The sequence below is a fragment of the Triplophysa rosa genome, unplaced genomic scaffold (genome assembly GCF_024868665.1).
Source record: "Triplophysa rosa unplaced genomic scaffold, Trosa_1v2 scaffold167_ERROPOS91937, whole genome shotgun sequence".
NCBI lineage: Eukaryota > Metazoa > Chordata > Actinopteri > Cypriniformes > Nemacheilidae > Triplophysa > Triplophysa rosa.
In genome coordinates this window covers 43,304-69,630 of record NW_026634169.1, presented here as the reverse complement: position 1 = coordinate 69,630, position 26,327 = coordinate 43,304, and the positions used below count along the sequence as shown (strand labels likewise).

Sequence of the window (26,327 nt, the reverse complement as noted above, 5' to 3'; positions counted from 1 at the left end):
GTTAACTTCGGGCCAGGCGCGTGCGTCCCATGAAACTGTCTATACAACAGCGTTTTCAACTGAAAACATTTGATGTGTTTTGTCTGTTTGTTTACACGAAAACTTTTGAAAATGGGTTTCAAAGTGCCAGTTTTTAAAAACGACATCGTGAAAACGCGGAACTGTGAAAATGTAACGCCATGCGCATGTGTATTACGTGTGCAGTCTGTAGGCATATGCGAGTATTCCCAATAAAATTATGCCGGCATCCAGGACTGTGTCTGTGCTACGCAACATACTTATTAACGTTTCTTTAGCAAAACCACCAGCTTTTTTTTACTATACCACCAACGGAGACACATTATTTGACATTCGCCAGACTCACACATATGTGACCCTGGATCACAAAACCAGTCTTAAGTAGCACGGGAACATTTTTAGTAAAAGACAAAAATACATTGTGTGGGTCAAAATTATCGATTTTTCTTTTATGCCAAAAATCATTAGGATATTAAGTAAAGATCATGTTCCATGAAGATATTTTGTAAATTTCCTACCTTAAATATATAAAAACTTTATTTTTGTGAGTGGATGGTCTGCCACAGTGTCCCTGATTAACAACTTCAAAGGCAATTTTCTCAATATTTTGATTTTTTGCGCTCTCAGATTCCAGAGTTTTAAACGGTTGTATCTCTGCCAGATATTGTCCTATTCTAACAACTCATATATCTATAGAAAGATTATTTATTCAGCTTTCAGATTATGTAAAAACCTCAATTTCGAAAAATTGACCCATAAGACTGGTTTTGTTGTCCAGGGTCACAAATGTTGTCCACACGGGATGTGGCGGAACACGACAAACCCATTGAGAACAAGCAGGTTGTCATGTCGCGCCGGTCGCATCTGGTGTAGACATGGTGTGAGGCTATGTAGGCAGTTATAAATCGGGGTATTTTATAACTGCTTAGAACTCGGCTCAGCCAATCAGAATCAAGGACCAGATCTGACCGTTTTAACAAATTAATTTTATGGGCCTTTTCTTGCTGTGGGAATGTGCACAAACAGCCAAGTTCACACCTGTACTGTGCATAATACTCTTCTATTGTGGATATCACTGATACGTTCTGGTTGTTGCAACATTATTTTAATGGAAATTTTCTTAACTGCATCAACGATACAGTCCAGACACAAAGAGTCTTTCCGGAGAGAAGAGGGACACGGTCACGGAGTGAGTGGAAGAACCCAAGCGCAGGCAGGCAGTGAAGGGGTTAACAGATAATATTTATTAAATAACTAAACCAACAAAAAACACCCACGAGGGGGTAACGAGGACACGACTAATATAAATGAAAACACTGAAAACAAAACACTTCCCTCGATGGGGCAAAACACTGACAGGACTAAACTAAAACCAGGCAGGGATAATCAACAGACGGGAGACAGGAACAATGAAAACAGGCAGAATATAAACTTACGAACAAGGTGGTATCACAGGGCACAGGCATACAAGCACATACAAACGTAATACACGAGCACAGGACAATGAAACATGAGGGTATATAAAGGGAAGACAGACAAAGGATAACGACACGGGGCAGGTGTGGGTAATTAAACACTCAGGGGAAGATAACGAGAAAACGAGATGGCGGGAACAGAGACGAGACACTGGAGAGAACGTATATTATTGTCAAAAGGACAATAATATGTTTCTCTCCACACATAACCAAAGGCTTTGTCATGACTCTGCCACAGGACCAAGAAAAACATGACTAAATGAAGCAGAGCCATGACAGACACCTCATAGTAATAGGTTAGGTTTTTACTTTGTTCTTTGTCAACCCATTTCTGTATGCCTTTAGAACACTTGGAACATGCTGCACGGGTCACACAGAGTCGTTTTATGAAGCTTGAGAACATTCAGTCATAGTTCATACCTACTGTAAGCAGGAAAAAAAACAGAACAACAGTTTTACCTTGATACAATATACAATGTAAAATACAATATTCACATTTGTCCATCTTTAAGGATATGAAGGACATGTTCTTGTGTTTTAGTTTGCTAGCATTGTCATAAATGAGATGAAAGTAATTAAGAGCGCGTGAACTTCAGACATTCTGATACTGGAGATGAATATCGACCGTGTGACCTAATCAAGACAACACTGTCAATAAAGTGCCCTCCCAAGCAGAGCTGTTCTTTTTAACATTGCACCTTTCTTTGAATGTTTTTCCTTTTTTATACGCAAACGTTAGTTTTGCAGACATTTATAAAAGCAGTGCTTTATGACCGGCAGTGAGGCCACAATAAAACCAAAGGCTATGATTGTCACATTAGTCAATCAGGGGACCCAGTGAGAGAAGGCCAGGAATCATCTGATGCGAGTTGACATTTTCAAGAGACAACAGTGATGGGTAATTTAAGAAACAAACTTCTCAGCTGTCACAGAGACGAGCATGTTTTATGTGTGCATATGTGCATTCGCCTATATGATTTTGAGGTGAGAGTGGATTGTTGAGGGTTTCAGTGTGAGACAAGTGTGTGTTCAGGCTTATGAACGTGTGTGTGTGTGTGTGTGCGTGCGCGCGCGTGCGTGCGTGCGTGCGTGCGTGTTTGTGTGTGTGTGCGTGTGCGCGCCAAGAGAGACAGTCCAGTGAATTTCAGCTCTGCGTGTCTGTCCAAAGGTCAGCACGGAAAAAAGCAGATTCTAAATATTTCACAACATTTTCATTCGACAAATGAGCATCCACATTCACCATGAAACTTTTATCAACCCGAGGCTACAGGAAGTTCTGCCCTCCAAATGTGTTGATTTCCCCTTCTTTAAACAAGCATAGCAACAAAGTTCCTGCCATGAAGTCAAAACACAAACTCCATCATACTTTGAAAATGACACTCACAATTCATTTCTATTGCTTTTCAATAACCAGCAAGATTGCTTCAGGTCAAAAAGGCTTTCATTCATGCTTGTGAATCTCCTTTTTTAATTCTGTCCATTAAATGCCACTTTAGGAGCTGAATAGAGAGTTGGAAAGAAATTATGTGTCATTAATGATAATTGATTTTTAGTAGAGAAAGTGGCTGTCAGGTGACATTATTAGCTTTTGTTTCTTTAGCAGAGCTCCTGTTTGAGGAGGTGCCGGAGGAGGAGGTCAGGAGGAGCAGCACCCCCATTAAGACAGCCCGAAGAGTGGAACAGACTTTCAAAAAGGTACCAACTATAGACTGCCTACTGTGTACATTAATTATCAAATGTTTTAGCAAGAGCAATACGCTATTGGCCCCAGAAATGCTCTTTATAGTTCACGTAGAGCTAGAAAAATGCATTGAGGTGTCAATGAAGTAACTCGATTATAGATTAAAATATCATGCAATGCAAACTTGCAGTGATCTAGAGCTGGTGTCATGCACTCTCTAAAGCTTAGTAATTGTGGCCTTGTGGCTTTTCCGAAATGACCTACCATCACAGTTTATAGAGTAAAAACCACCTGTCTTCCTTTAGTGTGGTCTGTTGGTTCAAACCCATTACCACCAGGACTATAAAAGCACGGCAGAATCTTTAAGACACGTTTGAAACGACTAAACCGTTTTTTTTTACGTTTGCTGACAGTTCCCGTATTTGACACATGCTAAATGGCTCAATCCTTCAGCCATTTAACACCAGTAAATCATTTGTCATTAGTATTTAGCCCGAGCAGATCGTTCCCGCAGTCTATTCCGAAGCACTTCACTTCCCCCGAAGCAACATTTAGGGTGCCGTTTGCTGAAGGGGCTGGCGAAGAAGTGAGAGAAACGTTGTGAGCGGAGGAATGAAATGGTTTGTAGAATAATTCGGAGCAGATGATGGCATTGTAAGCTGTGCCAGCAGCTGCCATATGGTCATGTAATGGGGGCTGTCATCGCCTTTATTACCGAATGACAAGCACCATGTTAAACTTAATAACCCACAGGGGCAGACCGCTGTTTATGTGCTCTTGCAAACGCATTATAAATGAAATAATTTTTGATGGAGTGCCGGGAGGGGGGGCGGGAGGGCGAGTCGTTGTCAGCCACCCGTAAAGGGGTCTAATGTTGTTTGAAAGGTGACGTGCCATGGCCGTACGGCAGAGAGAGTGCTAAATAAAAGGCAGCGATTTGCCTGGGGGTATACACCCAGCAGGCATCCCCTCCTCTGTTTCACACCCTCCACCAGGATTTGACAAGCTGCCTAAATGGCCCTCTTTTATGTTAAGCCATGGGTAACAAATTTGGGCGAATGGTAGACTGCTTGCTCTCCTGCCTCAAAACGGACCCTCTCCGTAGAGGCCAGTGAGGGTTAAAGCCCAAAAAAGAGCTCTGCTAAAAAAAGATAATGTGATAATTTGATGCGTCTGTGCGTCTGCTTACATCAACAGATAGAACAGCTACAGACTCAAATGGTTTCTCTGGAGAGTGAGATTGTGCGGCTGCGAGATGACAATCAAGCGCTACAGGAAATGAACAGAGGGCTGGCTGGAGAGAGGGGTGATATGCAGGCCGAAATTCAGCTACTCCAGCAACGCGCGGTCGTTCGGGCAGCAGAGGACACTCAAGCTAGAGCCGAACGGGACAGACTGCTCGCACAGCTTCAGAACTTCAAGAGAGAGGCGGAGAGTGCCATCAAAGTGGCAAACCAGGCCAGAAGCAGGCTACTGAAGCTCCGACAGGAACTGGGAGTGCTTCGAGCGGAGCGAGATTTCCATCGGTCTTCGGCTCTGAGCAAAGCGAAAGCTTTCGCGCTGACTAACAACAGGTTCCGGTCCAGAAAGGCCTCCAGTGGTACAGGCGCGCATTCCAAACAGAACAGGATGGACAGTCCCTCCAAGGACGACTGGGAGGACATGAGTGCAGACAGGTACTTCCCCCACCTTTCAGCATCCTTGTCTCCTTTTCGCTCTCCTTCTCTCATGCTCTCATTATTTTTCTGACGGTAGGGACAGCACGCATATGCAAAAACACAAGCAATCGGGTGATTGAATCTCAGCTCCTGTCTCGTTGGTATTCAGAGGAGAAAAAAGCGGAAGGGGGGCAGAAAAGAGAGAAAAAATGTCAGATCCTTTGAATTACCCTGGGATGTCTTGCCTAGGAGCTTATTGACTGAAATTTGCATTTAGAATTAGCCACCTCTGAACGGCAGAGTTGGAGCGGTGCCAGGATGCACCTGAACCCACCCACAGCCCCTCACTTTCTGCCCAATGCCATTTTCCCACCGTCACGAGGCCTAAAATTGACAGTTTGGCAGGTTAATTTAATTTGTGCTTCCTTTGCATATTTATTCCTGACAGAGGAGTCGTCCCTGGCAAACGTGGGCCAATCAATTCCGTTATGCTGTGACACTCCTATTTCACCCCGATCCCAATGTCTCTTTTCTCTCCTCCTCTTCCTGTGCTCGATTTAACGGGATAAATTTTGAACGACTCTGTTCTGCTCTCCACCAGATGTTAAACATTCCCCAAATCAAGCGGCATCTTCAGTAATTATTTCATGAAAGTTTTATGCGGACTACTGCGTCGGGGTTTGTGGCATGATGGATGGCATGATGATTTTCAATGATACCAGTTCTCAGATTTATTTCACCCAAATGCACCGCTGCTTCAACAGAAGAGCATGCTGGAACCTTTCCAATGCGGTCTCTTAGAGGCTGTTCAGTGACACAGTGCAGTGTTTAGAATTGCAGGAATACTGTGTGTCTTGGCAGTTTGGCAGTTGGCACTCACAGATACACACCGCATACACACACACACACCCATTGCACCTGTTAATGAAATATTGAGGTTTGCGTTATATTGTACAGTTGTTTGCTCTTCTGCTAATTGCCTGTTTTTCATATAGATGCTATGGCATCTCACAAAGTTGTCACTTTATGTCCACAGTGAAAATGAAGAGTTCTCTGACAGTCTAGAAAGTCGATACTCTGCTCCGACCAGTCAAGCACCTCGGAGAACTAAGGTTTGTCAATCAACAATATTTACATTTTGTAATACTGTCATATTTTAATAGTGTTTCTCTTAACTTCCATTAGATTTACGAAAATAGGTAAAGCAAGCTGGGTTGTCACATCCATAACACATTCATTTCCTCCTTTTTTAAGATGAAAAAAACTTGTACATTGACTGATACATTTATCATCAGGGGTTTAGTCAAATATAAGCTGATGATTCAGTATATTGGGAACATTCTCTGAGAATTTATATTTCAAGTTTTGACTGAAAATGTCACATCCATAACGCTGGAATTGCCCATCTGCAATTGTATGTTTTAAACCGAGATGACTAGATAGACAAAATGATACAGATTGCATCTTTAAATACCACAATACTTACTGTAGGTTTTTGAGAGCAGACACCGAATTAGTTTGATATTTAATCTAAAAACATTTTAAATGTTTATTTTTGTGCCACTGGCATCATCAAGCAGAATAGCAAATTAACAACAACAAAAACTTTCCTTAACTCTCCACCCATCTTCCTTCATCGGATGAGCAGAGAGTCAAACTTACGCTATTGGTTGAGCCATTGTTGTTCTTTCAGGCTGGTAAGGATTCTGAGACAAACAAAGCGATTTTGAAAAAGCCACAGTTTTTCCACATTTCTGGGGAATGCATCTCTGAATTAATTACTTGTATTTGTATTAGCAATTACAGCAAACTGGGATAGGAGAAAGTTTTTGAACGTTAAACAAAATTACACATTTTACCTTGAAATTGCCTTTCTCATTTAGTGAAAAGTAAAAATATTTTCCTCTTGACTGTAAACAGTTGCGTTGACTGGGAGATGAGCATCAGTGGTGTCTGTTCCTATGAAGTGCGATCTCTTCTCGACAGTCTCTCAGGAATCTGTTGGCTCTCCCCCATCCCCTCGGAGAACGGGGAAGCTTCATATCTTCTCTTTTCTCTTCCTCTCAGCTCCACAGCTGTCAGCCTTCTCTCAGATCCTGCCTGAATGCCTCTGTGTACTCGTCATCCGCGCTGGCTCACATCAGCGTGACAGTGGAGCAGAGTGCTGCGCCGCCCGTGTCACAGTAAAGAGCTTCTAGATAAATCCGTGATCAAACCCGTGGCGAGGGAAAGAGAGAGAGACTGATCAAAACCTTTTTAAATAGTGTTCGATACAAATGAGGGGAAAAGCCGAAGCTCCTTTGAAGTGACTACAAACGCTTCCTCTGTCACTCTTCCGCCATGTTACGTTAGGTTAAACTGTTGCCTCAGCTTATTTTGTCATGTGTTGTCTTTCCACATATCACCTGTCGGCAGGTCTCCAGGTACATGCTGATTTGCCCCATAGACAGGCCTGAGGAGGATTTACGTTTGGCCCGGTCTCACACCGGAAACATTCAATTCCAAGGTAACCTACTTGATACAATAAAGATGAAGACCAGCATGTTTTTTGAGTAACTGTTGACTCTTGAATGTCCAGGCAATCATTATTGGAAACATTCTTTACCCAAAAAATCTTACCCCCCAGTTCTGCAAAAATCACGAAGCGGGTTTTCTCAAACGCTTCTTTCACTGCATTTCTGTTAAGGGTGCACCGACTATTCAGCGATCAAAATTATTTATAATTAATAGCAAAAAGTGAATTTTACCCAACAATAACGTTTCTAAAGACGCGATCAAGTTGATCACGCTTTATAAATGGAGCAAAGTAAATTTCAGAACGAGGGACGGTAACGGTCGGTAACTCTAGTGTATTTTAGAAGGGAGCCGGCGGTCTGACAAAAGCCTCGCTGCTCCCGACATACGTCGACATCACACAGTGGTGGCATTCACACAGTTCCCAAGCCAGTTCCCTGTAACCTGTCAATGTGTGCTTTGCATCCTGGCCACGTTTCTTGTGAGAAAAGCCACTGTCAAACACGCACTAAAAAGGTCCTTGTGACAACCCGTGAAAATAAAAGTCTGGTTAACTAAAACTATGACATAGTCACATGAAAAAAACCTGTAGTATACCATATTATTTATTTTTATAGATCGTAGTAAATGTGCTAGTAAAATTAATAAAAATACAGCAAAAATGTGTCTAGACTGTAAAAAAAGCAGTAAATCAAAGAGTAATCCGAAAACCAAGATTTTTCATTTCGGTGCATCCCTAATTTCTGTCTTCCATTATTGGACAAATATGCTGCCTCGCCACAAACTCAAGCCATTGGTTAAACTAGAACCATGTCATAAAAAAGCACCACTTAGTCGTCATGAAGTCACCATCTAAATCTAATACAGGTTATGAACAGCATGAAGGTGAGTAAACGATGACAGAATTTTCATTTTTGGGTAACTATCCGCTTAAATCTTTTGGAGCCTGCACTCTTTTGCACTGTAAATTGACAGTTTACGGCTTAATTCTCTTAAAAAGGCTAAAAAGACACTGGCTGTAGTATTAAGTGTGTGTACTCCTCTCTCCCCTCAGGTCCCTCCCGGCAAATGTCGAGAAGGAGAAAAAAACAGACTTCTGGTGTTTTGCGGCAGCGGCTTCTGTCCCTCCAGCAGCAGGTTACTGCGCTTCAGGCCGACAAAAGAGCAGCGCAGCAGCTCGCCACAGAGCAGAACCGCAGACACGCTCAAGCACAAGTGCAACTGGACTCACTTCTCAAGCAACTCAGCGCAAGCAAGCAGCTCTCAAAGGTACTGCAGTACTGTCTCGTGACTTTACTAACACCTCATTCAGTTCTGGATTTCGATAAATAGCCTGTCATCACTTGTCATATATGTGTAGACCCATGAGACCCATCATTTTTTTTCCACATGCGCACACACAGAGCTGTTGGCCCCTGTAGGGTGTGCCGCTGCACGGTTGGAAATACAGAGACCGCCTGAGACTTGATTAAGAGTCAAAATGAACGCCCTAGTGACCAGATCTCCCTTTCTCTCCCTCCCTTTCTTTTTCCTCCATCTCCAAACCCTGCTGCAGTGACACTGTGTATATGTGTGTGTTTCCACATGCGCGCACATGTTTGTTTATTTGTTTGACTCGGAGTCTTGCAGTATTCATGAAGTGGTGAAAGGGCAGCAGGTCTAGTGCCCCCACACACTGCCCCCTGCTGCCCTGTGGTGTGATCACGCTCTTTAATTGGCTAGTGCTGGTGTGTCCAGATTTGATCCTCTGGACTGATTAGGTGATGACAATAAGAGCAATGTGTGGAAGATAAGTGTGTGTATTGTGTATGTTCATTTGAAAGTTTTCGGATTTTTACCTTAATGCTAGTGTAAGAAAGATTGCGATGTAATTGTTGTGTACATGTGTGTTAAATCATCCTCACATTTACATTGTCTGCATGTATTGTAATTTTACTCTTGTCTAGAGATGTTAAAGGGATAGGTCACTCAAAAATCAAAATTATGTCATCATTTACTCAACCTCTTGTCATTTCAAACCTGTATGAACACAAAAGAAGAGATTTCAAAGAATGTTGGTAACCGAACAACATCGCTACCAATTGACGTCTGAGTAAATTATAACAGATTTTTGGGTGAACTATCCCTTTAACAATTAATCAGTTGGTGACAATTAATCGAGCTTTAACAATTTAATCGGTTATCATCTGACACTACACTTGGCTAAATATATTCTCACTTGTGTCATTATGTGTACTGAAAGCCCCTGTGTCTGTTTAGTTTAGTATACACCACCACCATTTATAACTTCACTTATTCATTCTTCTTTATTATATATTTTTTCCATATTTTACAATAATAGTTAACGTATCAAAACTATATAATGACTAGATGTAAATAATGTTACATTATTGAGGTTTTTGTTTTGTTATAAAATGTTTTGCATACTTAGGTTTTTTTCCACACTCTTATCCCCAAACAGTCAAACACATGCCGTCCGAGCAAAAGGAATATAAGATTACTTAAAGTTTGGGGTCCTTAAAGTGACACTAAACTTTTAGCAGACATCATGGTATTTTACGTGTTGCAACGGTTGCTGTTATGTGGAGTTGATTTGCGCAATTGATTGTCCACATGCGGTTTATGGTATTGAGTTATTGATTCATTGATCTGTAATTTGAATGAAAATCTATTAGTGATATACCTGAAAATTTACATCCCTACTGTTGACCCTAAACCCACCTCAACCTTTAACTTACTCTGAACATGTTGTTTGTTCACAGTAATTACAATGTGTTATAATGAACAATAATAATAATAATAATAATAATAGCTGTGGTAGTGGGCAATCATGTTTGTTGGGTGATGCCCCAGTACATATGGGTCTTATGGTCTAATATAAAAAGTAGTGTGGATAAATGGAGAAATAAACACTGTACTGTGTATTAAGCAGTAAGGCTTGTCACTTATATGAGGCTCCATCGGTGTTAACTATGGCAACCAGGGTTGAAGAAAACATTCACAACATCAAATAACCGGAGGGCAGTGGGGGTTTAGCGCCCTTTGTCACCCGTATACAATCCAGCTGTGCACCTTTGAATGTAAATGTACTCTTGTATATGCATGAGTTCACCTAGCCCTGCGCTGAGCTTTTGTTTTAGATTGAATCGCTAGTATCGTGTGATTCCTCAGCACCGGGGGGTCTGTGTCTGTACCAGCAGATGTTCCAGAAGTCCTGTGATGGAAGGAGACGGAGGTGGCAGAATAAATTAATAGACTAATTCTGTCATTTCTTTGCACCTAAAGAAAGGAAGAGTACCTTCATTTGACAGCAAGACTCGGGTGATCATTGTGGCTACCATATTGAGATCAAATAACCAGCTAAACACTACTCACTTTATCTCACTCCCCCCCAGCACTATCAGACACTTCTTACAGTAAATACGAGCTTTTAAATTTGTACTCTTTTTTTCAAGGATCAGGAAATGGAAAGAGTGTCTTTATTGCATGAAGCTCTTTACTTGCTATTATAAATCACATGAGTATTTAGAGAAGAGCATTGCACCAGGGTGGACGCCGGTATCATAAGACAACCTTTCCTTACCGACCGAGTTCCACGCACAGAATAATCGCATTGCTTTAATTCGTTTACAAGATCCGGTGCTTTTTTCTGTGCGAATGAAAGTGAGCGAGTGTCTGGTAGTTTCTGTTTCTTCTATATTAGCGTTCGTGTCAGGTGTCACACTACACTCAGCTCACATTGATCCCCGTGCCCTTTGTGGTCCAGTATCGATCCTTTGTCTTGCTCATCTTAATAAGTCTCTCTCTCTCTCACTCTCATTTCATTGCCTAGGCAGAAAAAGACAAGGCTCCTGTGATAAACGGCCAAGTTCAATTAAACAAAGCAGCAGCGTAGTCGGGCTGTAGCACAGCGGCAGAAGTGTCGCAGAGCTGCCGTAGCGATTACACAGATGTCATACGCGGTATCGGTAGGGAATGGATCTCTTGTTCAGAGTCTGTGATGTATATTAGATGAGTTGCATGGGTTTCTCTCTTCCTGCATGTGTTAGAACTGCGATTGATGGGTGTTTTAGCAGCACATGAGATAATGCATCTGCTGGCGTCGGTGCGTGTGCGCGTTCCTTGTTCTCTCTAAGTGGAACACATGCTCAGCAGCGAAGTGACACTTTCATCAGTCAATCATGGCACACATCCCCGCGGAGCACCCAGCTGTTCTCGCTCGATCTTAAAGAAATGATCGCTGCGTTTTTCTTCAATTCAACAAGTGCCAAGGGTAGTGTCGTGATGCAAAATGATTGCAGGTGACGTACGTACTCCATTCGTCCCCTGTATGATCTCACTTAAACATGAAAGAGTAACTGTGCTTTGACAGGTGGGATACTTACCTGCTCAGCCTCCCTGTGAAGATAGCTGTCACACCTTTGAGCCGTTCAGATTAATCACTGCGCCGGGATTATTAGGAAAGAGTGGCAGAAGCTCTCCCGTCGCCGCGGAGGAGGGGCTGGACAGCGTGTTTGACAGCCCGGGCCTGTAATCTGCGTAATTTGCAGGTGTTCTCCGTGTTCTTCTTTTAGGAAGGGTCGGGATTACTTTTGGATTAGACTCCTGCAGCAGTCTCGTCTGACAGGGAGGCTTTCAGGGCCTGTTAGCACTAAACCAAACTAACCTCCCCACGTCTCCTCCGAGTTCGGCGAGATAGACAAGTGTGACTCGATTCTAACAGGCTTGACAGTTTAATTTACAGCTCCAAGTGACTGACTGGTCACAGCGATTCGTAAATCAGTGATCTATAGACATTAGAAGTCTGCTCAACCAAATTCACCCTTCAACTCTTGACTCCTTTTTTTTCACCTTTAAACTTTTTAATAGCGGAAATAAATGGTGCGTGGAACTGCCGTGTTTTAGTGCCTTGTTAAAATAGAAACAATTCTAGGATTTCGTGGAGAACATTATGAGATTAACGTTAAAGCATTTTATTATTAAAGTGTAATGTTATGAGAATAAATTCATAAAATGATGATGTGAAATGCATAACATTGCATAACCTCATATTTTATTTATGCACATTTCGTTACAAGCCTGTATGACTTTCTTCTTTAGATCAAAAAAGGAGATTTTTTATACACTGAATTTTTTTCCATACAGTTGAAGTCAATGGGTACGAGTGCTGTTTGGTTACCAACGTATCTTCTGTTGTGATTTACCCAAGTAAGAAGTCATACAGGTTTGGAACGACATGAGAGGGAGTAAAACGTCAAATAATTTGTGGGTAAATTACCATTTTAAATAAGAAATATACAAATTATCATTCAAATCTGGAAGTGATAACTTTATGATTACAATCTTGTAAAAATGCCTATTATGATATTCTTCTCAGAAAGTCGGCATAAATCTGGTGTTGTGTGTGTAGGTCACAGCAAACATCCTGCGGTTTAAGCCATGGTTTTCAATTCCGATCCTGGAGACCTTTAATGAGGTGTCAGGAAAGCATCCAAAATATGCAATGCTGGGTCCCCAATAATTGAGAACTACCGGTTTAAAAGACTGCTTAGACCATTGGATGTGTCTGAACGTCGACAGAAAACCACATGATCCTAATGACACTCCAGTGCAGCAGGGTTATTCAGAAACCCTCCGATTACTGGAAACGCCATCAATGCCTCTCTCTGTGCTGCCGGGCTGACTTTCACAAGCGCAAACCTAGAAAAGAAAATGTTCTATTATAAGGTCAGAAACCAGATATCTCTGGCTGCACGAATGGTGTCCATGAGACACTGCGCGTGCGGTCAATTTCCCCGTGATTTGCCTTATGGTAAGAATGGCGCTGTAGCTGAAGAAATCATTATGTTTTGGCAGAGGGTGAAGTATTGCCACCGAGTGTTATTATAATCTCTGTGTGTGGTTGTATTCCCCAAACAGAGCTTTGTGTTATTCACTTAGTTCTATGCAGTAACTGCACGTGTTAGTGAGCGAGAGCGCAATTAGCCCTGGTGCTCAGCTTTCAGCGCTGATAAACTCCCAGAGTGCATTGGGGCGAGCTGACAATGGCTCTATTAAGGCTGACAATCAGACGAAGACACTGAGGAATGATCTGCCTCCTTATTATCATACGCCTCTAATCGGATTTAAGGCTTTAATCACAAACTGCTACGTAGTCCTGAGACTGAAAAATGCTCCTTAATCAAAAAACTCACCTGAAACTGTTTAATCAAACTTTTTGCCTCCTTGTCATTTTGCTCACTTAATTGATTTTCATCTGCCTCTTCATTAACTAGCTGTTGTAAGAGACTGGGAAATATGTTTGTGTGTTGGGGAGCAGAAGCAGGCATGCGAGCTGGCCGGTGTGGAGCAGCAGAAGGCGTCTCTGAAGATGGAGCTGGAGCAGTGGAGACAAATACGGCAGCAAATGACAGCCAACCCCCCCGCTGTAGACCCCGAGCACCTGCAGACCCAAGTCAAACAGCTTACACACCAACTCAAGGTTTGCCGGTTGATACATATACAACAACATATTAATAACGGTTTATTATTGGTCTGTCAGGAACATAGACATTGTTTATGATACGCATGTATCCAGTTTTTTCTTTTACTGCTGTTCTTAACAGTATAACTCTTTTAAGTTCAATACCAACTCCTTAGATAGATATATCTGCAGTTTTCATTTTAAACAGGAATTTAATAGTGTATATATGTTACGGATTGCACAATAAACAGATTCCTTAATATGGCATAAAACATATGCTTCTTGATTTATATGGTCTGAAGCAGCCTTAGAAAGCATCTTTCAATGTAAAAACATACCGTTTTCATATCGTCATCAATGATTCTTTAATACTGGGATAAAAGAGACTTACAAAACAACAATCAGTAAATGTAACAATGAATTATTTAGCATTTAGAATTATTCAGGTGTTGTTTTTCCTTAACTGTCACTCAACGTAGATGCTGTCAGATAATGTAAATCTTAACATGTAAAAGAAATGATCAATCGTGAAATCTAACCTGGATAAGGTGGGGGTTTACTGTACAAATAGTACATATAGTAAGTAAACTGCTTTAACTAGATTCTGTTTGTCTTTGTGTGTCTGGCCTGTAATGTGTGTTTGTGCTGCAGTGAAAATAGGTACAGTTCTACTACCCATTTGTTGCAAGGAGCTCTAAGAGTCTTATGCGTATTGCAAATTCCAACACAGATCTGTCAGTGCCCTGCTTCAGTCCCGACCTACATTGTTGTCTAGTTTAAAATGCTGCTTTGGTCAAAATCACGACACAATGCAAATTAAAATGAGTCGATAAAGTCTGTTTATAAATCACACTTCAGCATACTTCACAGTGTTTTATTGCATAGATAACAACATATCGAACCGAGTGTCTTTTGCAAACACATGATGGCCACAGGAGTGATTCATTACATTAACTATGAATGTGTTCCACTAATGTTTTATAAGCAGAAAATGTCCAAAAACATTTTTTCTTATTTTATAATTATTTAAACGCTAACAAACCTCTTGTCGTGGAATGCTTATGCTGTCTTTTCATAAACTAAATGGTTTGATATGTTGTGACATTTTTAAGGGTTCATTTAATAATATTCAAATGTGCATTAAAAAATAACACCTTATAGACTGTAATAATGTGAGAAATGTTGAAGGTGTCTGAATAGATTTTGGTTTGACTGTATGTGTGGGATATGCTGGTGGTGTACCACATGTATGCAAGTCTTCTGTTAATTTCAGCTGAAGCCAAGATGTACATAAAAATAGCCATCATTCTACATGACCTCCCACTTCCCACCGTGACTTGTCATCAGGAGTTTTTTGACTGTGTGTGAACCTCTTACCTTGACACACATTCACAGAGGTTGAACGAATGCCACACTAAATAGATCACGTTTTATTATTTTTACCACTCGTCCTTTAAAGAACCTATACACAGAGCTTGGTCACTTAGTGTCTTCATGTCTGAGTAGTCAGTGTGTCAATCATTTCCTTTAAAATGCATGTTTCTACATTTATTCGTCTTTCAACATTTGTCAATTCAACATTTAATATAGATGTTATATCTCTGCTAGATCATATTGGACATATTAGATTAAAGTATTAAAAAATGGGTAACATTTTACAATAAGGTGCTTTTGCATTTGCTAAAATGAACTATCAATGAACAATACAAATACAGCATTTATTAATATTAGTTCATGTTTATTTCAGCGTTTACTTATAAAAATCAAAGGTTGTCACTGTTAACATTAGTTATTGCACCATGAATTAACATGATTGATGACTGTATTGACATGAACTAACATTAACAGGGATTAATACATACTGAAAACTAAACTGTTCATTGTTAGCTAATGCATGTACTACTGTTAACAAATAGCACCTCATTGTAAAGTGTTACCAAAACACGCAGTGTGACAAAAATAAAATATAATTCAAACAAAAAAAAACAGGACATGCAGCTGTATGAATGGATTATGGTTAGCATTACAGCATCCACATTAAGACCCCTGATGGCTCTGTATGCATAACGGAGTCGTGCATGATGGGAATATCAGATGATAGGATAAATGTGTGACTCTCTCCACAGAGCACCAGCAGTGAGATGAGCAAACACAGTGCTGCTAACAAGAGCCTGAGGGCACAGTTAGATGAAAGAGATCAGACAGTGAAGGAACTGCACGAGAGGTAAATGCTCTCTATCCCTCTCTTTCTGCTTTCCTTTCCTTCTTGGTCTTAGCTATTCCCCCTGCTTTACTACGTTAATACTCCTTCTCTTTCTGTCTCTTGGGCTCCGGGTCACATTTGCAGTGTATGATTCCACCGTGTGGCAGCTCTGCGACTGCGTAAACTTTCACACCGTTCGCAGACCATGGAGCTTCCTATTACAACAGATACTAGTCAGAGCCGGAAAGACATTGTCATTTTCTTTTCGTGTAGTTATGCGCTATTGGCATAAGATGCCTGTCTCCGACTCTGACTGCCTATTGTTTCTATCCACTTGCCTACTTTTACCTCACAGTATGTTGTACTCAACGCCTGTTTTAGCCATTGTAGCAGTTGGAAAATAAGAAGCATGTTTTGGTATTAAGGTTTTGTGCTTAAAAGAAACGCACTTGTGATTTAGCATCTTTGCCTCCCGGGTCTCGTTTCACGGATGTTTGGATATTTTTTACTAGACAAAGATAATGACCGTGCGTAGGATTTTTGCAGAATGCTCACTCTATGGTGCGTGAATGGCAGGCATGTCCACAGGCAGGTGAAAGATCTGGTCTGCGACAACACGCGAAATCACGGATGAGAAGTCCCTGTGAACAGCAGCCGCCTTACGCCACGCGGCTCGTTTAAATGAAATACATGTCTAGACGCTGTAAAAAATACATCTCCAACACTGAGGGGCTGCTGCACTGCCTTCAAAAAAGTGAATTTCAAAGCGTGCTGCCATGTCCTGAGTCAATATCCGGCGCAGAGGTCTCTGCCTTATTCATAAAGGCCTGCCTTTCATGTGCCGCCTGTTGTCTTTCCATATCATACATGTATTCATCTCCTTTGTTTTTTGCTGCAAACTGCACATCCATGATCCGTGAAAGCACTTACAACTGTATTAGCACCCGTAATGCATTCCGAATTAGCAATCTAACACCTCGACAGCAAAAAGAGAAAGGAAGGAGTGCAACGGAAAACGTTCAGGCAATTTAGATAGCCGGCGCCCGTAGAGAAGCTGCTCGCGCCGGCCATCAGTATCATCCGGCTATTCTTGTCGGGCACGAGCGCTCCTAGAATAAATGTTATAGATCTAATTGCCATTTGCTCTCTTGAGCTTTGAAAAAGATGGAGTGTAGTGGGGGAGGGGGAGTGAAGCTTCACTGTAAGTCAACAGGAGAAACGACTACGTCCACACTGCAAAGGGGTCAATATGGGTTTTCTCATTAATGGCTCTGTTCGGTAACCTGACTCCATGTCCCCAGGCCACCCGGTCTTGTTTAATTTAATGTCACTCCAATAAGAAGCTCTCACATTTATTCAGCGCATTTGCTTCAGGCTCTCTCTCTCTCTCGCCGGAATTTGTGGATATTTATTTAAAAAGGACCTTTGCTCATCATTACAGCGGCTTTGGTCAAAGCCGTGGTCAGTAAAACAGGCCTCGAATGTTAACATATTCCGGCGCTTTTATCATCTCTGTTCACTCGAGAGTGTTTGATCAGGGGGCATCTGGATAGAACCTTTTTGGAATTATTTACTGCAGTTTAATTCACTTCTATTGGGACATAAACAAAAAGACAATAAAAAACTGTGGACCATTGTGGTGATAATATCTTTTAGATACATGCTTGTACTGTATGTTCACAGGGTCAGCATGTTAGAGAGAGATGTAACAATGAAAAGGCAGCTTTTGGAAGATCTCAGGAGCAGACTAAAGATCTGTCAGGTCTCTGAGAGGAGTCACAGAGCGCTCACCGAAGACCTGGAGAAGAAAGTAGGTCCTGCTCAAACATTAAAACAACAGTGTCCGATTTAAAATGTCTTCATTTTACTCTATAGAAACATATTGAGGTAATTTAATGTTGGGGGTGGAGACCTCAGCTTTGGTTGATAAAAATTGTTATATACTAGATAATATCGCTATCAGAAGAGTCGACTAACCGGAAAGCTCTGGTCGATTCTCTGAAGAGAAGACTGACAGTTGCAACGGAGGAAAAGAAACAACATATGACAACCAGCCAAAAACTCAAAGAGGAGCTACAGAAAAGGGTATTTCGGCACCATTCATGTTTTGTGACTCAGTTTTAGTGACTGTTTGATGCTCTTCCTTTATTATCTTTGCAAGGGTTTTTTATTCACACAATTACCATCAGAGTTCTTTGATGTTTGGCCTCAATGCTTTGCCCCAATTTTTCTACACCTTTCTTCTGCTATTGATCTGTGGTTTCATTTTATCATTGCGTCATTGCCATTTTACGTCTTATAAAGTAAAGTCTGGGTCTAATACAAAGCTGGAATAGACATTCTTGATTTTTAAAAATGGATAGTTCACATTCAGACCGAATGAAAATTCGGTCATTATATACATGCCCTCTTGTCATTTCAAACATGTATGACTTTCCTTCTTCAGCGGAACAGAAAAGAAGATATTTTGAAAAATGTTGGTAATAGTAAACCGTTGGTCGCCATTGACTTGCATTGGTTTTGTGTCCATAAAAGAGAAGTCAGTGGGGACCAACGGTTTTTGGTTACCAACATTACTACTCCTTTAATCACCAAACCGACTGTACCTATTTTCCTCCTTTTGCCCCTTTTTCACATACAATCATTCATACTGATAACTGTGACCGATCACTTTACGGCGGTACCCTAACCAAAAAATGTCTTTCCGTTTGTGTGCATATCCCCAGGAGCAGAGACTGGCTGTCCTGCAAGCGCGGGTAGCGGAGTGTGATCAGGCCATGGCTGAGTTGGAGCAGGCTGCTTCTAAACAGATGCACGGTTTGGTCCAGCAGAGCACACAGACTCTGGAAATAATGCAGAGTAAACTCACGCTGGCTGAATCTCAGCTGCATCAACTCCGCACATTCATCGAGGTGTCTGAACTGTCCTACATTCACGTTTTGCATTTGTCTCGTATATTTTACATTTACATTTATGCATTTGGCAGACGCTTTTATCCAAAGCGACTTACATTGCATTATCCTATATATTTTTACATAGGTATGTGCAATCCCCTGGGATCGAACCCACAACCTTGCATTGTTAACGCAATGCTCTTACCTCTGAGCTACAGGAAAACCTTATATTTAGGTTGGATTCTACGTAAACTACATAATTCTATGTAAAGCGATATTTAGTACACACTTTTGTCAAACCCAGCGTGTATTGTAGCCCGTGGTTTCGTATAGTCAACATATTTAACCTGTAGCTGATTCCTGCTAGCCTGTTAATGATGGTCCCTGTAGACAGCGCAGCTCTCTGGCCTACATTCCCCTGTCATGGATTGATGAGCTTTGAACATGCCATCCTGTCAGGAAGGTTCAAGAGGCATCTTATGAGATGATTAAAATGCCATTTTTTGGGATGCACTGAGAAGATTTGTTTGAATTATGCAAATGTGTGGGGCCACGAGTAATTGATTATATTTCCCAGTTCAGATTTTCATTCAAATGCCTATTCCAGTCATAAAGACATTTTTATATTAATATACACTACCGGTCAAAAGTTGAGGTTAAAAAAATAATCTGAAGGTGTTTCAGTGTTTAAAATGACTTGTAATATTGTGGCAACTTATCTTCTTTTATTAGAAAACAACATTTTTATTTTAACAAAAATTATTTTTGAAATGGATTACTTGGACAAAATGATGAATAAATAGTAGCTAATAAGCCTCCAGCATAGCTGGAAATTCCTTCAATAGTGTTTAAAATGCTTCCCAGGTTGAGACCTCAAGAAGCTCGATGATAAACCAAAGGTATGAATTTGCAAATTCTAGTCAAAGGGTGACTAATACTAGGGCTGCACTATATATCGAAATATCACAAATATGCATATCGCAATAGTTTGCAATAACTAAATAATTTGAAAAATTCCAAAAGTTATATTTGATCAGCGTTTCAGGCAGCAGAGCGACTGTGCCTGATGTGTGGAAGATGATCAATAATCAGAAATCATGTGAAACATATACAGCAGTGGAAAAAATTAAGAGACCATTTCAGAGACCTTTTTTTCTGATTTTAAAAATGTACTATTTTTAAAATGATCATTTTTGTTTCACTCTGTGAACTACTAACAATATTTCTCCCAAATTCAAATAAAAATATTGTTTCTATTTGCATTTATTTGCAGAAAATGAAAATGGGTGAAACGCGTCAAAATAACAGAAAAGATGCTCTGTATTTTTTTAGACCTCAAAAACTGCATAGAAAACAAGTTCTTATTCACTTTTAAGTGAACGTGACCTATTAGTCAGATATGGTGACCCATACCCGAAATGTGACCTCTGCTTTTAACCCATCCAGAGAGTAGTGAACACATGCACAGCAAGTGGTGAACACACGTACCCACTGGGATTTGAACCGGCAACCTTCTGGTCACGAGTCCGACTCTCTTAACCATTAGGCCACGTATGTCACTGGACTGGAATGGCCACAATACATCTAGAAATGAAAATTTGGAATGGCCTCTTAATTTTTTCCGTGGCTGTATGTTGGTTGTATCATTTTTCGTTATAAAATATTGTCACGGTTTGACAAGGGAGAGAACCCAATTGCAGGCAGGCAGAGGTGAAGGGGGTAACAAAAGACTTTTATTTAACAAATAACAAACAAAATACCCACGAGGGGGTGTCGAAACGAGAACAGAACTTGTAAACAAAACCTGAAACAATAGACTTCCCACGAGGGGGACAAAACGTAAAACAAGGACACCGAAAACTAAACTAAGGTACACGACGAAACGTCTTAAATGAAAACAAGGCAGGGAAAAACACAAAACTCACAGTCCATGGATAAGGCAGGAAAATAGACACACGGGCAATGACATCAGGACACGAACAAGGTACACTGAACGCAGTACAAGGTACATAGCACAATCCAACAGCCCAGGACAAAGAGACATGGGGGCATTTTATAGGAAAGACAAACAAAGGGAGATAACGAGGGACAGGTGAGGGTAACGAGACACGGAAGGGAAGCAATACAGGAGACGAGAGGGGCGGGGCCAATGACGAGACACGAGAAAGCACATGAGATGTCAAAACTCATGGCTTTCTCACATAAAACCTAAGGGCTCTGTCCCGATCATGCCACACGACTAGAAGTTCAGAACCAAGAAAGACCGTGACAAATATTTTTTTATATAGATTAAATTGATATTACAGACTTAAAGCATTATCGTATCGCCGATAGCATAGCGCATTATTTAGCAACATATCGTATAATGCATTTTTCTTCAATATCGCACAGAGATGGGGATATTTTATGATATGTTTAATTCTATTCGTTCAGCGGTCAAGTTGCTACCTACTCTGCGCCAGCGCGTCACGTGTGCTTATCTCACATATGCGGTAGAGAGAGAAGCACAAGACACAATCTGTGTCTCCAAGTGGTTTACAAAGCGTCATATTTTCCTTCACAATCGCCGTTAAAACACAGCAAACTTGAAGCGCAACTGCTGGCGAGTCACCCCGAAACTCATTACAAAGGCAGCACAAACGTTTTTTAATGCCAATGTTAATTTATCCGCTAACGTGAGCTGCTACATAACGTGATATGCAACATAAAGTAAGCCAAAAGAAACCAGCACTGTTCCGATCAGAGAAGCGATGAAGTGAGTCGTGCTGTATATTAAAAGATCGAATGTCATGCTAAAAAACAAGTATGTGATTTGCATGATTGAAGAAATGTAATGCAGTTTATGTAATATGTCTTTTTGAAAGATTTTTCTCATTCATTACTGTCTCAAGCAAAGACAGCGCAGCTTCAAAGAGACACGAGCCAATAGCGCTTGAGTGTGAGCTCTGTCAGAGCGTTTCATTGGTTGAATGTACTGAATGAACACGCCCTTCACTGAACGAATGAATCAATTGAGTCAAAATGAGACTGAATGAACTGCTACATGTCGTTCATGGTCTAATATTCTCTGTGTTACAACAATGCATATCGTCTCGGTTACGTTTGTAACCTCGGTGCCGTGATGGAGGGAACGAGACGTTGTGTCGAACCGACAGATGGGGTTCATCCCTGAGAACCAATCGTTTCCGACTGCTTAGAAAAGGCCAATGAAAATTGGCAAATGAAATTTGCATGCCGGACTCCGCCCCGGACATCCGGGTATAAAAGGGAGACGGCGTGCATCATTCATTCACCTTAGTTCTGAGGAGCCTGAGACCTCTCACGACTGCTGCAGAGGACAGCACGTGTTGTGGCAAGAGGACACAACGTCTCGTTCCCTCCATCAGGGAACCGAGGTTACAAACGTAACCGAGACGTTCCCTTTCTGTCGGTCTCTCGACGTTGTGTCGAACCGACAGATGGGGTTCCAATGGAAAAGCCATAACACTGTGCCCTGTCACAACCTCAACGAAGCGACGGTGACGGCCTGGGCGTGTCAGCCGATGCTACCGCGAATTGTAACCTACCAGTGGGTAGGTAGGGGGTCCAGAGCTTTCTGAAAAGGTGGGAAGGCCCCTACCTTCGGCCTCACAGGCGGCGGCCTTGTTTCTCTAACAGCGAGAAGCCGCCCGGAACCGTAAGGCACTGGGTAAGCGCTACTTCCTCAAGTGGGGAATGCGCTACAGAGACCACTTCCTACCGCAGGGAGGAGAATAGTGGAGATACCAACATGGTCTCACCGATGGGAGAACTCATGGGAAGAAAGTGCGGCTGAAGAGAAACCGCGAGGTGGAGGTCCACCCGGGGAGGTCATGGGTTACCAAGGTGGGAACCAGCATGAGGATACATCAGACGGAACCGCCCTCTGGGGAGTTGCAACGTCTGGTAGCACTAGGTCCGGTTAGAGCTATGCAGCGAATAACTCAGTGAACCCGGCCTAAGGGGCAGGGCTGCTCTGCCAGCCCGCCCCAGGGGGTGCTTGCTTAGTGATGGATGAGTGCCTGTTCTTCGCCCAGTGGGGAAAGAATGGAGGCTAAATCGGTATACTGACCCACTCGAGAGAGGGGAAAAGAACCGAACAGGCGTACACCCTACCAGTTGCCGGTCCTACATGTGGCCATGCAGGACGCGGGCTGACACCGGCTCTACGCGGAGGTTGTAAAACCTCGCGAAGGTGTTGGGTGTAGCCCAACCCGCAGCTCTGCAAATGTCTGCGAGAGAGGCCCCCCGTGCCAAGGCCCAAGAGGAGGCAACACCCCGGGTGGAGTGGGCCCTCACTCCTAGGGGGCACGGGATATTTAGGGATTGGTAAGCTGCCTCCACTCCAGTGGGCCAACCTCTGCTTGGAGACAGCTCTCCCTTGTTGCTGACCTCCGAAACAGACAAAGAGCTGATCCGAGCTCCTGAAACTCTGTGTGCGGTGCTAAGTAGAGCGCAGCGCGCGTACTGGACACAACACGGACGGGGTTGGGTCTTCCTCCCCAGTGGGGAGCGCCTGTAAGTTCACCACCTGGTCCCGAAGGGAGGGTGGGAACCTTGGGCACGTAGCCGGGCCGAGGTCTCAGGATAACGTGAGAATCCCTGGGTCCGAATTCAGGCAGTCAGGGGACAGGAGAAAGCCTGTAGATCCCCTACCCTCTTGATGGAGCGAGCGCCAAAGGAGAACCGTCTTCATCGTAAGATGAGGAAGAGAGGATCCCTAGGGGCTCGAAGGGGGGCCTGGTGAGACCTGACAGGGCTACATCCAGGTCCCAAGAGGGTATGGAGGGCGGACGAGGCGGTTTACGCCTCCTCGCACCCCTAGGAATCTAATGACCAGGTGTGCTGCCCAGAGACTTCCCAGCAACTGAGTCGTGATGAGCAGCAATGGCGGCTACATACACTTTCAGTGTGGAGGGGGAGAGGTTAGTCTCGAGTCTCTCTTGTAGGAAGGACAGCACGGACCCGATCGCACAACTCCGTGGGTCTTCTCCTCGAGAAGCACACCAGGTCGAGAAGAGGCGCCACTTGTAGGCGTACAGTCGCCTAGTGGCAGGTGCCCTAGCCTGAGAAATGGTAGCTACCACCGCCGGGGGCAGACCACTCAGGATCTCCTCGTCCCGTCCAGGGGCCAGACATGGAGGTTCCAGAGGTCTGGCCTGGGATGCCAAAACGTGCCCTTCCCCTGGGAAAGCAGGTCCTTCGTCAGGGGAATCGGCCAGGGGGGAGCTGTCGTCAAGAGCATTAGCTCTGAGAACCAAGTCCGGTTGGGCCAGTGTGGCGCAACGAGTAACACTTGATGCTCCTCTTCCCTGACCTTGCACATGGTCTGTGCAATGAGGCTCACTGGGGGGGAAGGCGTACTTCCGCTTGTCCCGCGGCCAGCTGTGCGCTAGGGCATCCGTGCCTAGGGGTCCCTCGGTCAGAGAGTACCAAAGCGGGCAATGGGTGGTTTCGAGGGAGGCAAACAGGTCCACCTGGGCCTGCCCGAACTGCACCCATATGAGCTGGACTGCGCGGGGGTGGAGTCGCCACTCTCCGCGAGGCGTTGACTGACGAGAGAGCGCGTCGGCTGTCTGGTTCAGGTCGCCTGGGATATACGTGGCACGCAGGGAGCGGGTCACCTGCTGACTCCACCGGAGGAGGCGTCGGGCAAGTCGTGTTAACTGCAGAGAGCGAACGCCACCCTGACGATTGATATACGCTACTGCAGTAGTGCTGTCCGACCGGACCAGCACGTGCTTGCCCTGCACGAGAGGCAGCAGCCTCTTCAATGCAAGTAGCACAGCCCACAACTCTAGGCAATTGATATGCCAGCGCAGGCGGGGGCCCGTCCAAAGCCCCGACACTGCGTGCCCGTTGCGCACTGCACCCCAACCCTGCAGGGAGGCATCTGTTGTCACCACGACATGCCTCGTAACCTGCCCTAGGGGTACCCCTGTCCGAAGGAAGGCCATGGAAGACCACGGGGTTAGGGTGCGTCGGCAGCGAGGCGTAATCACCATCTGCCTGCTGCCGGTGTGCCACGCTCCCCAAGGAACTCGACTCAGGAGCCATTGTTGAAGCGGCCTCATGTGCATCAACCCGAGGGGTATCACCGCCGCCGAGGATGCCATGTGTCCCAGGAGCCTCTGAAATAGTTTCAGGGGAACCGCCGACTGCGTGAAATGATCCAGGCAGTTCAACACCGACTGGGCGCGTACTGCGGACAGTCGCGCTGTCATGGTGACAGAGTTGAGTTCCATACCAAGATAGAGGATGCTCTGCACAGGGGAGAGCATGCTCTTCTCTCGGTTGACCTGTAGTCCCAACCGATCTAGGTGCCGGAGCACCAGGTCCCTGTGTGCACACAACAGATCTCGCGAGTGAGCCAAGATAAGCCAGTCGTCGAGATAGTTGAGTACCCGCACACCTCTCCCCGTGAGGGGAGAGAGGGCGGCCTCCACGATCTTCGTAAAGACTCGTGGAGACAGAGACAGACCGAAGAGGAGGACTCTGTACTGATATGCCCGACCCTCGAAAGCGAACCGTAGTAACGGGCGATGGTGAGGGAGAATCGAGACATGAAAGTAAGCGTCCTTCAGGTCGATTGCCATGAACCAATCCTGACATCTGACGGATGCCAGGATGTGCTTCTGCGTGAGCATCCTGAATGGCAGCTTGTGCAGGTGTCTGTTCAGGATACGCAGATCTAGGATGGGGCGCACCCCCCCGCCTTTTTTGGGGACGATGAAGAAGACCCCCGGGAAGAAGACTGGCTCTGCTGGCTTGCCTGCCTGGCGATGCAGACCCCAGCACCGTCGATTTGAGAGTGCTGAGGACTGCAAAATACATTCGATGTTGCGCCTCGCCAAGACGCAACGTCGAGTGGCCGAACACCGTCTGACAGAGGGTGAGAGCGGCTGTGAAGAACACCCAGGGAGATAGGAAACTCTTTTCGTGAAAAAGTGGGCGCTAGGCCCCCGTGGGTGAAGGGGGTAACAAAAGACTTTTATTTAACAAATAACAAACAAAATACCCACGAGGGGGTGTCAAAACGAGAACAGAACTTGTAAACAAAACCCCGCTAGCTGATGTTGGAACGGGGCAGGAACCGTCCCGGATCGACCGTCCAACGATGTCATGGCTGGATACGGGCCCGATGGTGTTAACCTCCCTGGGGTCTTCCCGTCAGGAACGCTTCTTCCTCGAAGGTTGTTGACGGGGTGGTGGTCTCTCCTTCGACGCCCTCTTCTGGGATGCCGCCTGGGTAGGGAGCGCTGGAACCAAAGCTGGCTTCGAAGGGGGCCGGGGCTGCTGGGAAGCAGAGGTCGCACGGGAACTCGAAGGCCTACGGGCGGCCGAGTCTCGGCGGGGAAGAATATGGCTAATCGCCTCCGTCTGCTTCTTCACCGTCGAGAACT

At 43.9% G+C, this 26,327-nt stretch overlaps 1 protein-coding gene across 1 annotated transcript in view; it reads left to right on the top strand.

Annotated features, from left to right (window-relative positions):
• The window catches only part of LOC130549739 (centlein-like), a 51,006-nt gene that overhangs the window by 11,033 nt on the left and 13,646 nt on the right, over positions 1-26,327 (top strand). Inside the window, exons 7-16 of the mRNA XM_057327045.1 lie at positions 3,094-3,188; positions 4,372-4,850; positions 5,869-5,944; positions 7,248-7,338; positions 8,401-8,615; positions 13,666-13,827; positions 15,936-16,033; positions 17,696-17,822; positions 17,960-18,097; positions 18,739-18,924. Of these exons, the coding sequence (XP_057183028.1) occupies positions 3,094-3,188; positions 4,372-4,850; positions 5,869-5,944; positions 7,248-7,338; positions 8,401-8,615; positions 13,666-13,827; positions 15,936-16,033; positions 17,696-17,822; positions 17,960-18,097; positions 18,739-18,924 (1,667 nt within the window). The remainder of the gene's footprint in view (positions 1-3,093; positions 3,189-4,371; positions 4,851-5,868; positions 5,945-7,247; positions 7,339-8,400; positions 8,616-13,665; positions 13,828-15,935; positions 16,034-17,695; positions 17,823-17,959; positions 18,098-18,738; positions 18,925-26,327) is intronic.